Raw genomic sequence first — 15,139 nt, forward strand, 5'->3', positions numbered from 1 at the left:
ATGGTATTTTTGCAGCTTAATATTCACAGACACTAGTCCCTATCATGTTTTGATTTAACTGTCCTGACCTACTTTTAATGTATCGTCCAAAATGTGGCTAATTCTGTGACATTCCCGAGTTATCCAATAAATTCCGTTTTTGAATGAATGATGCATTTATATAGTGCTTTATTGTGTATTGCTGTACACCCAAAGCGCTTTACAATCATATAGGGGGTGTCTCCTCAACCACCACCAGTGTGCAGCATCCACCTGGATGATGCGACGGCCGCCACAGCACAACGGCGCCAGTGCGCTCACCACACACCAGCTACAGGTGGACAGGAGAGAGAGATAGAGCCAATCAAGTGTTTTTATGACGGGTTTCCGGGATTCCAGGATCCTAGTCATAGTGCACATTCATAGCTTCACTGTAGTTTTTCTTTAGCAAACTCCTGTTGTTTTGCTCTACTTAATGACTAAATAGAATAGAAAGCTTTCCTTTGTCAGAAAGAAGGGATATTTGCTTACCATTTAAAACCGTCAAATGCAGAAATTAACTGCTGGCCTTTGGTTTGTAATGGTTAAGTATAAATATGTATGCAGCGTGTTACAAGTGTTGTATTATTTGACCAATTTTGAAGTAATTTAAAATCATTTTGTTTTTGAAATCCACCCTGAATCCTCCTCTCTGCTGAGATCAAAGGAATCCTACTAAAACGTTTGATCCGGATCAAAAACTAGACTGGATTATATGATCGAATCTGATTTCAAAGCCTTTTTTTATTTTTATTTTGAACAATCCATTTTCAAGATTTGAGCCAATCCGCAAGCTGAAATCCAGTCAGATCACTATTGAACTAGGCTCCAGGGGCCAGTGGTTCAAAAAGTTTAATCTGGATCAGAATGATCTGGATTTGTGAATCTCATGTTTTGCTATCCAGGATCAGGAAACCCGTCTTACTTTTGTGCTGGTTTTTCAAAGCAAAATTGTATTTCAGTAAAATTGTATTATTGTTCCAGATACACACTTTTTCAGATTTCCAAATCTGGATTACTAGTGCTCTACGGAGCCCCTAAAGGGACATGATGATGGGGGAAATGCCAGTGTTTTGGATTCTGATTTTGCATCGCATTTACACAAATAACTACTTCTGACTGGTCCATCTCTGATGATTGTGCCAATGTGGCTTACAATCAGTGATTAAAAAAACCCAAAAAACTTTTAATGAAGTATAATATAATATTTTTGTTTGATTATTGAGAGCTATTTGGGGATATATTATGTTACAAATACTGTATTTTTTGGGCCAGTTTTAAAGTTTTATTACATATTTGTTCCTGAAATCCACTCTCCTGCTGGGATCAGAATAATCCAGTTTTAATCCAGAAAGGGCTAGCCTGACGTCCCGGGGCTATTGTGTTTTCCAGTCGGCTACCAAAATGTATCACTGCCTGCCCGACGGGCCTTAAATACAGGGCAGGGAGTTTTTAAGGCCTTAGTAAGTTTTAAATGCGTTAAATGGTATAAGAAAAGTCTTAACTGTAATTTCAAGAGGTCTTACAGTTGGGGGTGGAAAGGCAAGAATCGTGATATGGCTGGATTCAACTTCAAAAGGCAATGATGTCATTGAATAAATATGAGCGCTGCACGTTTTAAAGTCAAAACAAGGCACGGATGTCATTGTGAATGTATCTCTGAAGGGAACCGACTGTCCTCAGAAACGTATCGTTGACATTTTCATTTAATCGTGCCTATAAAACACCTGATGAAGCAGCGTTTATGAGCGCGGCGCTGCTGTTTACTGCCGTCACGGGAGAACCGCTTTATTTCAGCGGCCGCTCTTAAAGCTTCACCTCGTGGCACAGAATGAACTTGCATTTCCAAAAAGCCTCTCTTCTGTTTAGATCCACCCATGTTTTTAAGCAGCAAACACATAGAGTTGTAAATGTGAAAGAAGTTAATGTCCAACATGAAAAAATACTATAATAATTTATAGTAAATAAATACTATAGTGTTTTTGAACCATACTTTACTAAAGTACTTGAATTAATGTGTTGTGGTAATTCTATAGATGCTGTGGTAATATAACAACTATAGTAATAAACAATTTACTTTACCCAATCCTGTACAACTATAGGGTATACTACAATACACTACAGTTACACTACTGTAGTAAAAACTAAAGAATACTACAGTATACAGTTTATATGTTCACTATATTTAATACTACAGTAAGCTGTAGCATTCATTAAAGTGTTGAATTACTGTAATATATACAGTATTACACACTTCACTATAGCATGGTTCAAAAACACTACAGTATTTACTATAAATTACTATAGTATTTATTATGTGGGGTGGCTTCTAAAAATCTAAACAATTTAGAGAGTAATAGTTATGTTTTAAATTAATATAATAATTCATATGTTTGACTTATCCCTTTTCATAAAAATGATTTAAAGGCTGAAATACCTTTTTTTTATAAGATTGTTATTTTTGTGAAACCTGTATCTGAATTATAAATCATGTCATTTTATGGCTTATGTTACCGCAGATATTGCCCAGCCCCACTCATACGCTGCTCATTTTACTGCAGCTCAGTCATAAATGATTTTTAAGAATTCTGCAGATACCTTGTAAATAGTCAAATAAAACACTTTCCTTGATATTCGTTGATATTTGTGTATTGAAAATGTTTTTGATTGACATTTATGGTCTTTATTTTATTTGGGCTAGTTAAATACATTTTCTGGCTACCAAAATCTGAAGAGTACCTGCCCGAAGGGATACCAGGGATTTAGACATTTAGCGAGCCCTGAAAAGTATCCCAATCTTACTAAAACGTTTTGAACAACACACACTGAGGATTTAATCCAGATCAAAACCAAGATCTAATCCAATTTTTCTCTTGAACAAGCCATTTTCCAATCCGATGGCCAAGATCTGATCAGATCCCCACTGAAGCGCAGGCTCCTGGAGTTTGCTGGAGCTCTGTGTTGGGCGTGTCTGAAGCGTGTCCCGTGTTCTGCCGCAGGTACATGTACTGGACGGACTGGGGCGAGGTGCCAAAGATCGAGCGAGCGGCTCTGGACGGGACGGAGCGGCTGGTGCTGGTCAACACGTCTCTGGGCTGGCCCAACGGACTGGCGTTGGACTACAGCGAGAGGAAGATCTACTGGGGAGACGCCAAGACCGACGTCATCGAGGTCAGACTTCAGTATCTATGGCAATTATACACACGAGAATATAATATTTAGTCACTTTCCACTAAAATACATGTGTGGGAATATGAGACGTTAAATTCCTCATCAGTTTACACTGTTCAAAGTGAAATGACATGGACTTTTAAAATTATTTTAATGTTTCTTGGTTTACTTGTGTTACTAAAGTTTTTTTTTTTCCACAAATGAATGTGGAAAGGATTATTTTCTACCCTCATTCTGACCCTCTCTCTAAAGCGATCTGTTTTAAGGGGCGGGTCCTTTAAGGCTTGTTCTGATTGGCTAACGTCACTGCATAGGAAACAGTATTAACCCCCTCACTATTGTGAGTGTTTTGACAACATGATCAAAATAAAACGGTCATTTCCAGACGAAGCATTATGAAATAATTTCTTTATGGTTTGTGATGCAGATCTAGTTCTGCTTCATCTTTCAACAAACGATTCTTTGTGACTCTCCATGACGCTGTGCCTCGATTACAAAATAAAATCATCTGGGATGCCATTAAAAATGAACTATCCACTTCTTCCTTACGCTGGGATGCTTCTGATATCTGTACAAAGACGTGAAAGAGCTGTTTAACCCAAACGCGTCAAGCCAGCAATCTTTCACTCACGAGGAGGAGGCTTTAAGCTAAGAAACGTGCAGGATGTTTTAATGGTACAAAGACCTCTTATATACCAAGAGATCAAGGCAAATTAGATTTCTCATGTCATGACCCCTTTAAACTTCTCATCAATTTTCAGTTTAATTGTTTTCACCAGTTGTGATGTGATAAATCATGATAAATGTCACGTGTTCTCGTGCTGTCAGTTATTTCCTCTTGCGCTCATGTTTTTAGCCTCTGGTGCTTCAGCATGTCTCATTAGCCGTGGCTCCACAGGAGCGAAAAACTACTGATAATCCTGACAGATACAGGCTGTGTGTGTGTGTTTATCTCCAGCCAGCAGCAGCGCTGCTTCACGCTGAGAGCTCACACTAACGGCACGCGCTGGGAGTCTGACAGAAACAAGACCGTGAACACACACACACACACACACACACACACACACGGAGAACCAGCTCTGTGTGTGTGTGTGTGAGAGAGAGAGAGATGACAACACAGCTGCACTAGTTGCAAAATTAGGTGTTAAACATGGTTAACTCTAAACTGATTCACTTTTATCTTTTCATCTATTTAGATAGATTTTATTTATTATCTGTTGTTTTTTTTAGGGCCCAAGCCACTAAGGCGCAGGGCCCATTGTTTTTAAATTTTTTTTAATTTAGACTATCCGGGAGTTTTTAGGGGCCTTAACGTGCTCAAAAACGCTTGGGCGTGGCACAGGAGCTCTACGGCGCCCCCTGGAACACAGTCAGAAAACTTGATGTATAGCTCACACATACTTGCACGTATTCATATGAAACTCGGTAAACACATCGATCTCATTGAGCTGAACAACTTTCGCGCTGCATGTCTTAGGCTCCGCCCAACAGGAAGTCAGCTATTCAGGGCTGTTTAAAAAGTGCATGCTCTGGAATTTGATATACTCCTCTGAGGATTTCCAAACGATTGCCACCAAACTCTGTGAACATGATCTCAAGACATTGGGGACGCTAAATTGCTAAAAGATTTTTGATATCTCGAACCGTTTGCCGGGGCGAGGCGATGAAGTTATGGCGAAAAATGAGAGAGGAAATGCCTAATAACATCCACATTGTCTGATTTTGATCAAACTTCAGTGGTTTGTTCGTTGTATGACACCGAATTTTTTGGAATATCAGGCTGCAAATTATTTCATACTCCAAGCAGAAACAAGTAGTTCACACCAAACGTTTTTCAACATTATGCCAAGATACTGAAGATTGCGAACAGATTTAGGATATCTTGAACGGTGTTTTAATGGCAATTTATTAAAGTTACAGTAAAAAGAGAGCAGTAATTTTCTTATCTTTTAAAGTGCAGCTTCCAAACACTTCAAAACTTTTTTTACATGCATAGAAAAAGTCATTCTGAGGAAATATGGTTAGTTTCATGACTTTACAAAACTCTATGGATAAGAGAAAATTCAAAAACTGTCAGACATGTGATCTCACACGACCTCTATGAGTGTGAGTGAGGGGCTTGGTGAGAGAGAGTGAGAGTGAGAGAGAGAGAGGGTAACACTTCATCATAACTGCGTGCTATGAATCATTAGGTAAGCATTAGTAAATGGTTAGTTTATCGTTTATAAAGCATTGCCCCAACATTAATAATCATTAGTAAGTAGTTTATAAATACAGATATAAATGCCTTCTTTATTTATAAGGCATATCTATTACAAAGGAGATTTAAAGGCTCCGTTATCTTCCTAACAGAAAAAATAAACAAACACAACACAGAGGGATACAAAACAGAAATATTTTTTCAAGATGCAAAAAATTCAACTGTACACTTGAAAAGTTTATTTTATTTTGTACAGTGAAATTGCAGAGGTTTATTTTTCATTTTTTATCAAGTGTACAGTTGTAGAGTTTTATTTTTTGCATCTTGAGAAAATATTTATGTGTTCTGTTTCCATCTGTGTTGTGTGTGTTTAACTTCTCTGTTTGGGAGATAAATGAGCCTTTAAATCTCCTGTGTAAATGCTTTATAAGGTATAAATAGTCCTCACTTTAGATGAGCTCAAAATAGATGGCTGGCAACTGCTAAATATTTTATAACTACCTGACTTAATCATGAATTACATCAGGAATATGAATCAGAATCAGAATGAGCTTTATTGCCAGGTATGTTTGCACATGCGAGGAATTTGTTTTAGTGACAGTAGCTCCACAGTGTGACAGAATGACAGCAACAGGACACAGATAATAAAATAAATAAATAATAATAATAATGTACAAATATACAAAAATGACAATGTGCCAAATAGCACAAACACGATATACAAAATAGACAATTTAGTATGTAAAGGTATGTTAGGTGCAAATTTGAAATGTAATAAGTATGTGTGTAAAATAAACATATAAAGTATGATAGTGTTGTGTGTTTCATGTTTATTGTTAAGAGTTCAAGTGTTCATGAGATGTATTGCCTGAGGGAAGAAACTGTTCCTGTGTCTGGTCGTTCTGGTGCTCAGAGCTCTGTAGCGTCGACCAGACGGTAACAGTTCAAAGAGGGAGTGTGCTGGATGTGAGGGGTCCAGAGTGATTTTACCAGCCCTTTTGCTCACTCTGGATGAGTACAGTTCTTGGAGAGTGGGGAGGGTTGTACCAATGATTCGCTCAGCAGTCCGGACTACCCTCCGTAGTCTTCTGAGGTCAGATTTGGTAGCTGAGCTGAACCAGACAGTTATTGAGGTGCAGAGGATGGATTCAATGATGGCAGAGTAGAACTGTTTCAGTAAGTCCTGTGGCAGGTTGAACTTCCTCAGCTGGCGAAGAAAGTACAGCCTCTGCTGGGCCTTCCTGACAATGGAGTCAATGTGAATATCCCACTTCAGGTCCTGAGAGATGGTGGTGCCCAGGAATCTGAATGACTCCACTGCAGTCACAGTGCTGTTCATGATGGTGAGTGGGGGGAGAGCAGGGGGGTTTGTCCTGAAGTCCACGATCATCTCCACAGTTTTGAGCGTGTTAAGCTCCAGGTTGTTGAGACTGCACCAGACAGCCAGCTCCTTAACCTCCTGTCTGTAAGCAGACTCGTCACCGTCCTGGATGAGGCCGATCAGTGCGGTGTCGTCTGCGAACTTCAGGAGCTTGACAGAGGGGTCTTTAGATGTGCAGTCGTTGGTGTAGAGGGAGAAGAGCAGTGGGGAGAGTACGCAGCCCTGAGGAGCTCCAGTGCTGATGGTTCGAGTGCTGGATGTGGATTTATCAAGCTTTACTAACTGCTGTCTGTCTGTCAGGAAGCTGTTGATCCACTGGCAGACGGAGGTGGGGACGGAGAGCTGAGTTAGTTTAATTTGAAGGGTTTCCGGGATAATGGTGTTAAAAGCAGAGCTGAAGTCCACAAACAGGATCTTCACATAAGTCCCTGGTCTGTCCAGATGCTGCAGGATGAAGTGCAGTCCCATGTTGACTGCATCATCCACAGACCTGTTTGCTCTGTAGGCAAACTGCAGGGGGTCCAGTAAGGGTCCAGTGATGGCCTTCAGATAAGCCAAAACTAGTTTTTCAAATTACTTCATGGCCACAGATGTTAGAGCCACAGGTCTGTAGTCATTAAGTGATGTTATCTTGGGTTTCTTTTGGACGGGGATGATGGAGAGTTTGAAGCATGAGGGGACTTCACACAGCTCCAGTGATCTGTTGAAGATCTGTTTGAAGATGGGTGAACAGAATGAAGATGTCCACATTTTTCTTATTTTGTAGAAATATATATATATTTTTTCCCATTTAGTACTGCCCTTCGGAAGCTACAGGATATACTTGCATGTTTCCCAGAAGACAAATTAAGTAAAAGGTACCTTGATCTTCAAATTCAAAAAGTTTTCACCCCCCGGCTCTTTTTTTTTTTGTCTTGTGGACTATATGTAAACATCTTTTATGGAAAATATCTTACTCAGGACAGTACTAAATAAAAAATAACATGCATTTTCTATGACCTCTCGTTTGCGCTGACGGCTTGGGCCCGCCATCGCTGCTTGCAGCTATATTTTTCCTATTGTTTCTTTTTATTGTGTTACACAGCCATGCTAATAAAGCTTGAATTGAATTTGAGAGTGTGTGTGTGTGTGTGAGAAACGGAGAGAGAGAGTGTGATAGTGTCTGTCACACTATCACACAGAACCATTGAAACCACAAAAACATACACTTACCTCGGCCTGAAAATAACCCCAACCGGTAACTTTGCTTTGGCTGTGAATGAACTCAAAGAGAAAGCTCAAAGGGCTTTCTATGCCATAAAAAGATCCATTAAAATCAACATCCCAATCCAAATCTGGCTCAAACTTTTCAAATCTATAATTGAACCAATTGTTTTATATGGCAGTGAAGTGTGGGGTCCTTCTATAAAATATGACTTCTTAAATTGGGAAAAACACCCGATCGAAACTCTACATTTAGATTTCTGTAAAAGAATACTTAAAGTTCAAAGAAAAACTGCAAACAACGGATGCAGAGCAGAATTAGGCCAATACCCTCTGCTTCTAAACATCCAAAAAAGAGCCCTGAAATTCTGGAAACACCTAAAAACAAGCGACCCCAACACATACCATTACAAAGCCCTAAAACAGCAAGAGCTGAGCGTAAGTAAGAGTCCCCTCCTTCAGCTGGTGCTGAGACTGACTGAGCTCACACACACAGAGATCAGCCAGCCTCAGGACACACACACACTCACACACACAGAGATCAGCCAGCCTCAGGACACACACACAGAGATCAGCCAGCCTCAGGACACACACACACACTCACACACACAGAGATCAGCCAGCCTCAGGACACACACTCACACACACAGAGATCAGCCAGCCTCAGGACTCACACACAGAGAGATCAGCCAGCCTCAGGACTCACACACACACACACACACACAGAGATCAGCCAGCCTCAGGACACACACACACTCACACACACAGAGATCAGCCAGCCTCAGGACACACACACACTCACACACACAGAGAGATCAGCCAGCCTCAGGACTCACACACACTCACACACACAGAGATCAGCCAGCCTCAGGACACACACACACTCACACACACAGAGATCAGCCAGCCTCAGGACACACACACACTCACACACACAGAGATCAGCCAGCCTCAGGACACACACACACTCACACACACAGAGATCAGCCAGCCTCAGGACACACACACACTCACACACACAGAGATCAGCCAGCCTCAGGACACACACACACCCACACACACACACAGAGATCAGCCAGCCTCAGCACACACACACACCCACACACACAGAGATCAGCCAGCCTCAGGACACACACACACACTCACACACACACACTCACACACACAGAGATCAGCCAGCCTCAGGACACACACACACTCACACACACGGAGATCAGCCAGCCTCAGGACACACACACACTCACACACACAGAGATCAGCCAGCCTCAGGACACACACACACTCACACACACGGAGATCAGCCAGCCTCAGGACACACACACACTCACACACACACACACACACACTCACACACACAGAGATCAGCCAGCCTCAGGACACACACACACTCACACACACGGAGATCAGCCAGCCTCAGGACACACACACACTCACACACACACACACACACACACACACTCACACACACAGAGATCAGCCAGCCTCAGGACACACACTCACACACACACAGAGATCAGCCAGCCTCAGGACACACACACACTCACACACACAGAGATCAGCCAGCCTCAGGACACACACACACTCACAGAGATCAGCCAGCCTCAGGACACACACACACTCACACACACAGAGATCAGCCAGCCTCAGGACACACACACTCACACACACAGAGATCAGCCAGCCTCAGGACACACACACACTCACACACACAGAGATCAGCCAGCCTCAGGACACACACACACACACACACATTATAAACACAGAAAAACACAAGTACATCACCCATTGGACGAACAGCATTAAAAACCAGCACAAACTGGAATGTTATTGGGCCCTAAATGGAGAATCCAGTGTTGCGATCTACCTGAGCGCCGTGAGTGATGTGAGACTCAGGAAAACACTGACGATGTACAGACTCAGTGAACACAGTCTGGCCGTAGAGACGGGCCGGCGCAGACAGACCTGGCTCTCTCGTGAGGACAGACTCTGCTCGCACTGCATCCTGGGAGTGACGGAGACGGAGCTGCACTTCCTCACAGAATGCACAAAATATAAAGCTATCAGAGACCAATACTACCCCAAAATTAATACAATATTCCCCCAATTTAGCACATATAATCCAACTCAAAAACTCGGTTTCATTCTTGGTGAAGAAGCCAAATGTTGTAATATAGCTGCAAGATTTGTAGCATCTTGTCATCTCCTGAGAGACAGCCAGAGAGAAACAAACAGCCAATAAACACACACTCACTCACAGCACACACACACACACATTACAGCTACACACATCTATATCATCTATACAATGTTACAATTGTTGCTGTCTATAGTATAATCTTTTGATTATAATTCTTTATTTGTTTTATTAATATTTTATTAACACTTATTTTATTTTTTTTGCTATATCTAGCCATGTGTTTATATAATATTGCCTTTTTTATTTAGTTTTATTATTACTATTTTCTGTAGGCTTTACTAAATGTTCAGAAATTCTAAATCACTTTCTATGTTGTTTTATTGCTTTGGCAATACAGAATGTATGTTTTTGTCATGCCAATAAAGCTTTCTGAATTGAGAGAGAGTGTGTGTGTGTGTGTGTGTGTGTGTGTGAGTGTGTGTGTCTCCTAATGAACACTGGAGAAGAACTGATTTATAGGAATGTGTGTGTGAATAACACTTAAGTATGTGGCACTCAAACCTGCAGCTTCAGTGGAAGAGCTGCACTCGAGTCATTTGATGGGTGGTTTCGGTCGTTCGTGTGATCTGATGATCAGAAACATGAGTGTAGATGGGTCTGGAACGTGAGACTCTGAGCTCTGTACGGACGTGACGCTGCTCTCGCTCGGCCAATCGGCTGAAGGACGGCCGGCTCTGTGGTTTCTGCCCACATCTGGTTCCGATTGTGGCCTGCACTCCAGCTGCAGTCGCTCTTGTTTAGAATAGACCCAGAATCTGAAAGCCACAGCACTCTGCGGTCTCCGGCCAAACCAGCGCAGACCCGCGACTGAGGCACTAACACCCGAGATGGAAACTTGACTTCAGCGCTGCTGTGACCCGGAGCTACAGCAAACACCACACAGGGTCACATGCTGGAGTCTGGACTGGGGTTTGAGTGTGTGTCAGTGACCGAGTGTGTGTGTGTGTGACCGAGTGTGTGTGACCGAGTGTGTGTGTGTGTCTGTGTGGTAGAGTGTGTGTGTGTGTGTGTGTGACCGAGTGTGTGTGTGTGTGACCGAGTGTGTGTGTGTGTGACCGAGTGTGTGTGACCGAGTGTGTGTGTGTGTCTGTCTGTGTGGTAGAGTGTGTGTGTGTGTGTGTGTGTGTGTGTGACCGAGTGTGTGTGTGACCGAGTGTGTGTGTGTGTGTGACCGAGTGTGTGTGTGTGTGACCGAGTGTGTGTGACCGAGTGTGTGTGTGTGTCTGTCTGTGTGGTAGAGTGTGTGTGTGTGTGTGTGTGTGTGACCGAGTGTGTGTGTGACCGAGTGTGTGTGTGTGTGTGACCGAGTGTGTGTGTGTGTGACCGAGTGTGTGTGACCGAGTGTGTGTGTAGTACTCCTGAGGTCTGGAATTCAGAACAGCGCTGTGGATGTAAACATGCGTCTCTATTAGCACTGCTGTGATGTTGTTCTAGCACTTCAGCGCCTCTTCATGTTCAGTCTCAGGTGCTCAGCGTGTTTCCCGTCTTAAGATGTTCATGTGCTGCTGTGTGTCTGACCACTGGTAGTTTGGCACATTTACACGTGTGTGTGTGTGTGTGTGTTCATACAGAATGAAATGTTAAGAGAATGTAAAAGTGCCTGTAGTTTTGTGTGAGGGGTAGGTTTAGGTGTAGGGCTTGGGTAATAAAATACAGTTTGTACAGTAGAAAAACCATTATGCCTATAGAATGAACCCATAATGATAGGAATACCCGTGTGCGTGTGTGCGCGTGCGCATATGTGAATGATTGTTTGCAGTCAGCTGACACACACACACACTCTCACTCTTAAGGTGTGCTGTAGTTAAAGGTGAGCTGTATAGGGGGCAGTCGTGGCCTAATGGATAGAGAGTTGGACTTGTAACCCGAAGGTCGTGGGTTCGAGTCTCAGGTCCGGCAACCGCGACTGAGGTGAGACCCTTGAGCAAGGCACCGAACCCCTCAACTGCTCCCCGGGCGCCGCATTGATGGCTGCCCGCTGCTCCAGGTGTTCCTGGATGGGTTAAATGCAGAGAACGTCCCTTTCCCCCTTCCCCTGTGGGAAGTCGTGGCCTAATGGTTAGAGAGTCGGACTAGTAATCGAAAGGTTGCGAGTTCGAGCCCCCGGCCGGCAGGAATTGTAGGTGGGGGGAGGGAATGTCCAGCGCTCTCTCCACCCTCAATACCACGACTGAGGTGCCCTTGAGCAAGGCACCGAACCCCCAATTGCTCCCCGGGCGCTGCAGCATGGCTGCCCACTGCTCCGGGTGTGTGTTCACGGTGTGTGTGTGTGTGTGTGTGTGTGGATTTGTTCACTACTCACTGCTGTGTGTGTGCACTTGGATGGGTTAAACGCAGAGCACCAATTTCGAGTATGGGTCACCATACTTGACAATACGTCACGACTTTAAGATTAATTCATCTGCTGAATTAAAGCCACTATGATTAAAATTCAGAGTGACTGGTGTCATTAGTAACCACGGTAACCGTTTCCATGGATACAGGGTTGAGCACGAGCTTCACAGCATTTCCTGTTTATTCAAATGATGTTCTCGATGATGTCTTCTGTTTGCAGAGATGGTATAAATTACCCTTTTCTAAGCTCCGCCCCTCTTGGTTACTGTTGCCAACACAAAGCTTTACTGAACGTCCCACAGGAGAGGGAGAACTGTGCTTTATGCACACATATAATCATAAAATTTTTATATATATATATATAAATAAAATGGAGAGAGAGATAAAGGAGTGTTAGGATTGCTCAGGAGTGTGTCTGGTGTTCTGCAGGTGATGGAGATGGACGGATCGGGCCGCAGGGTGCTGGTGGATGATAACCTGCCGCACATCTTTGGTTTCACGCTGCTGGGCGACTACATCTACTGGACGGACTGGCAGCGGCGCAGCATCGAGCGCGTGCACAAACACAGCCTGGAGCGTGAGGTGATCGTCGACCAGCTGCCTGACCTCATGGGAATCAAGGCCACATACGTCCACCAGACCTTCGGTGAGCCACTGTGATGTCATTTCCTCCCTCGAGTCACTCAGCTGCTTTCTTCTGTAAAAGAAGATACTTTAAAGAACTCATCTGTTTCGGTTCCCATTGTCTTCCGTTGTGTTTTTGTTCATATAATGGAAGTCTATGAGAGCCAAGACTGTTTGGTCACCAGCGTTCTTCAAAATACCTTTATTATTATTCTCTACAGGAGAAGGGTTTGAATGACAAATGACGACAGAATGATGATTTCTACTGTAACTGTTATTTTGATAATCAATTAATCTAACAATTATTAGAAAGATTAATCGACTAATTGTCAATTATTTCACTCATTTCAACTTTTGCAGTTGAGTTAAAATATTGAGTTCTAACAAATAAAGGTAATCACTTCAGCTTTTGAAAATCATATAATTATTATATGCAAATAAATATATTTGGCACACAAAATGAGATGACGGACAGAGAAACTCTCTTATTCATCATTTAATTATCTGTATGAACTAAGTAACTGAGTGACATCATTCTGCCGAACATCTTTTGTAAGTCATATGGATAAACAAAATAAAGGAAAGTGATAAGACGCTTTATTTTTGGATAAACTATTTTATTCACAACAATCTCTTAAAATACCTTATAGGGTTATGATAACGCTAGATCAAGCTTTGATCTCTGCAAACCAAACTATCACTTTAATGAAATATTTTCTTCCACTAATAAAAAGATTTAATCATTAGCTAGCTCCACACTGGAGAGCTGCTCTATGACAGAAAATCAAGTTGTAATTCAAGTTCAGTTTTATTTCTAGAGCACATTGAAGCATGACACGAGGCCGACCAAAGTGCTGCACAACAAACAATAATATATGAGGAGAAAATCAGTAAACAAATTAAAACCGTTCAAAAGCACACATTACTACATGCCAAATTCAAACTGAAAGTGACACTGACTCTGGGTTTTCATGTTTAATGCTGTAAAGCTGCTTGGTTTAAGGCTATCTGCTGCATAAAGGACTGTATAAATAACTGGACTTTACTGGAGGACCGAACTAACATGCTTTCTGAACTGCTGCTTCCTCACCGCTGTCAGTTTGTGTTGTTTATTTCGTTATTGAGAGGAAAACGTGTAGCATATATTTACATATTCATCCAAACACTGCTCAGAAGCTTCAGGTTTGGCTGCGTTTGCTCTGAATTACTGTTTTGTACAACAAGAATATTTGTCGACAATGTTTTATTGTTGATAATGTCGACTAATGGTTTCAGCCCTATTCTAGAGTGAACGCTCCTGTTAAACGCAGTAGTTGATGGCACATGGTCTTGTTGTGTTTGTTCTGAGCTGGATCTCGTCTGCGCAGGTGTGAACCCGTGTGCGCACGCTAATGGCGGCTGCAGTCACCTGTGCCTCTATAAGCCGCAGGGCGTGTCGTGCGCGTGTCCCATCGGTCTGGAGCTCATGACCGATCTGAGCACCTGCATCGTCCCCGAGGCCTTCCTCCTGTTCTCCCGCCACACAGACATCAGGCGCATCTCGCTGGAGACCAACAACAACAACGTGGCCATTCCACTCACTGGCGTCAAAGAGGCGTCCGCACTCGACTTCGACATCACCGACAACCGCATCTACTGGACCGATATAACACTGAAGGTGAGGAGTCACACACACATACACGCTCGCACGCACGCATGCACACACTCACTCTCACTCGCGCACACGCACGCACACACTCGCACACACTCTCACACACGCATGCACACACTCTCACACACGCACGCACACACTCACACACGCACGCGCACACTCACTCACACATACGCACGCACACACTCTCTATCACTCAATGCACACACACTCTCTCACTCACTCACATGCACGCACGCATGCATGCACACACACTCTCACATATGCACGCAAGCATGCACACTTACTCACTCGCACGCACACACATACTCTCTCACGCATGCACACACTCACACACGTGCACACACTCACACGCGCACA

General features: G+C 43.0%; 1 protein-coding gene across 2 annotated transcripts in view; it reads left to right on the forward strand.

Moving 5' to 3' along the window:
- Positions 1 to 15,139, forward strand: part of LOC306861365 (low-density lipoprotein receptor-related protein 6-like) — a 63,423-nt gene that overhangs the window by 24,427 nt on the left and 23,857 nt on the right. For both annotated transcript variants that reach the window (XM_079403585.1, XM_079403586.1), the window contains exons 8-10: positions 3,018 to 3,189; positions 12,934 to 13,150; positions 14,496 to 14,785. In XM_079403585.1, coding sequence (XP_079259711.1) covers positions 3,018 to 3,189; positions 12,934 to 13,150; positions 14,496 to 14,785 — 679 coding nt within the window. The remainder of the gene's footprint in view (positions 1 to 3,017; positions 3,190 to 12,933; positions 13,151 to 14,495; positions 14,786 to 15,139) is intronic.

This window comes from Barbus barbus (assembly GCF_936440315.1).
Source record: "Barbus barbus genome assembly, chromosome: 42".
NCBI classification, from domain to species: domain Eukaryota; kingdom Metazoa; phylum Chordata; class Actinopteri; order Cypriniformes; family Cyprinidae; genus Barbus; species Barbus barbus.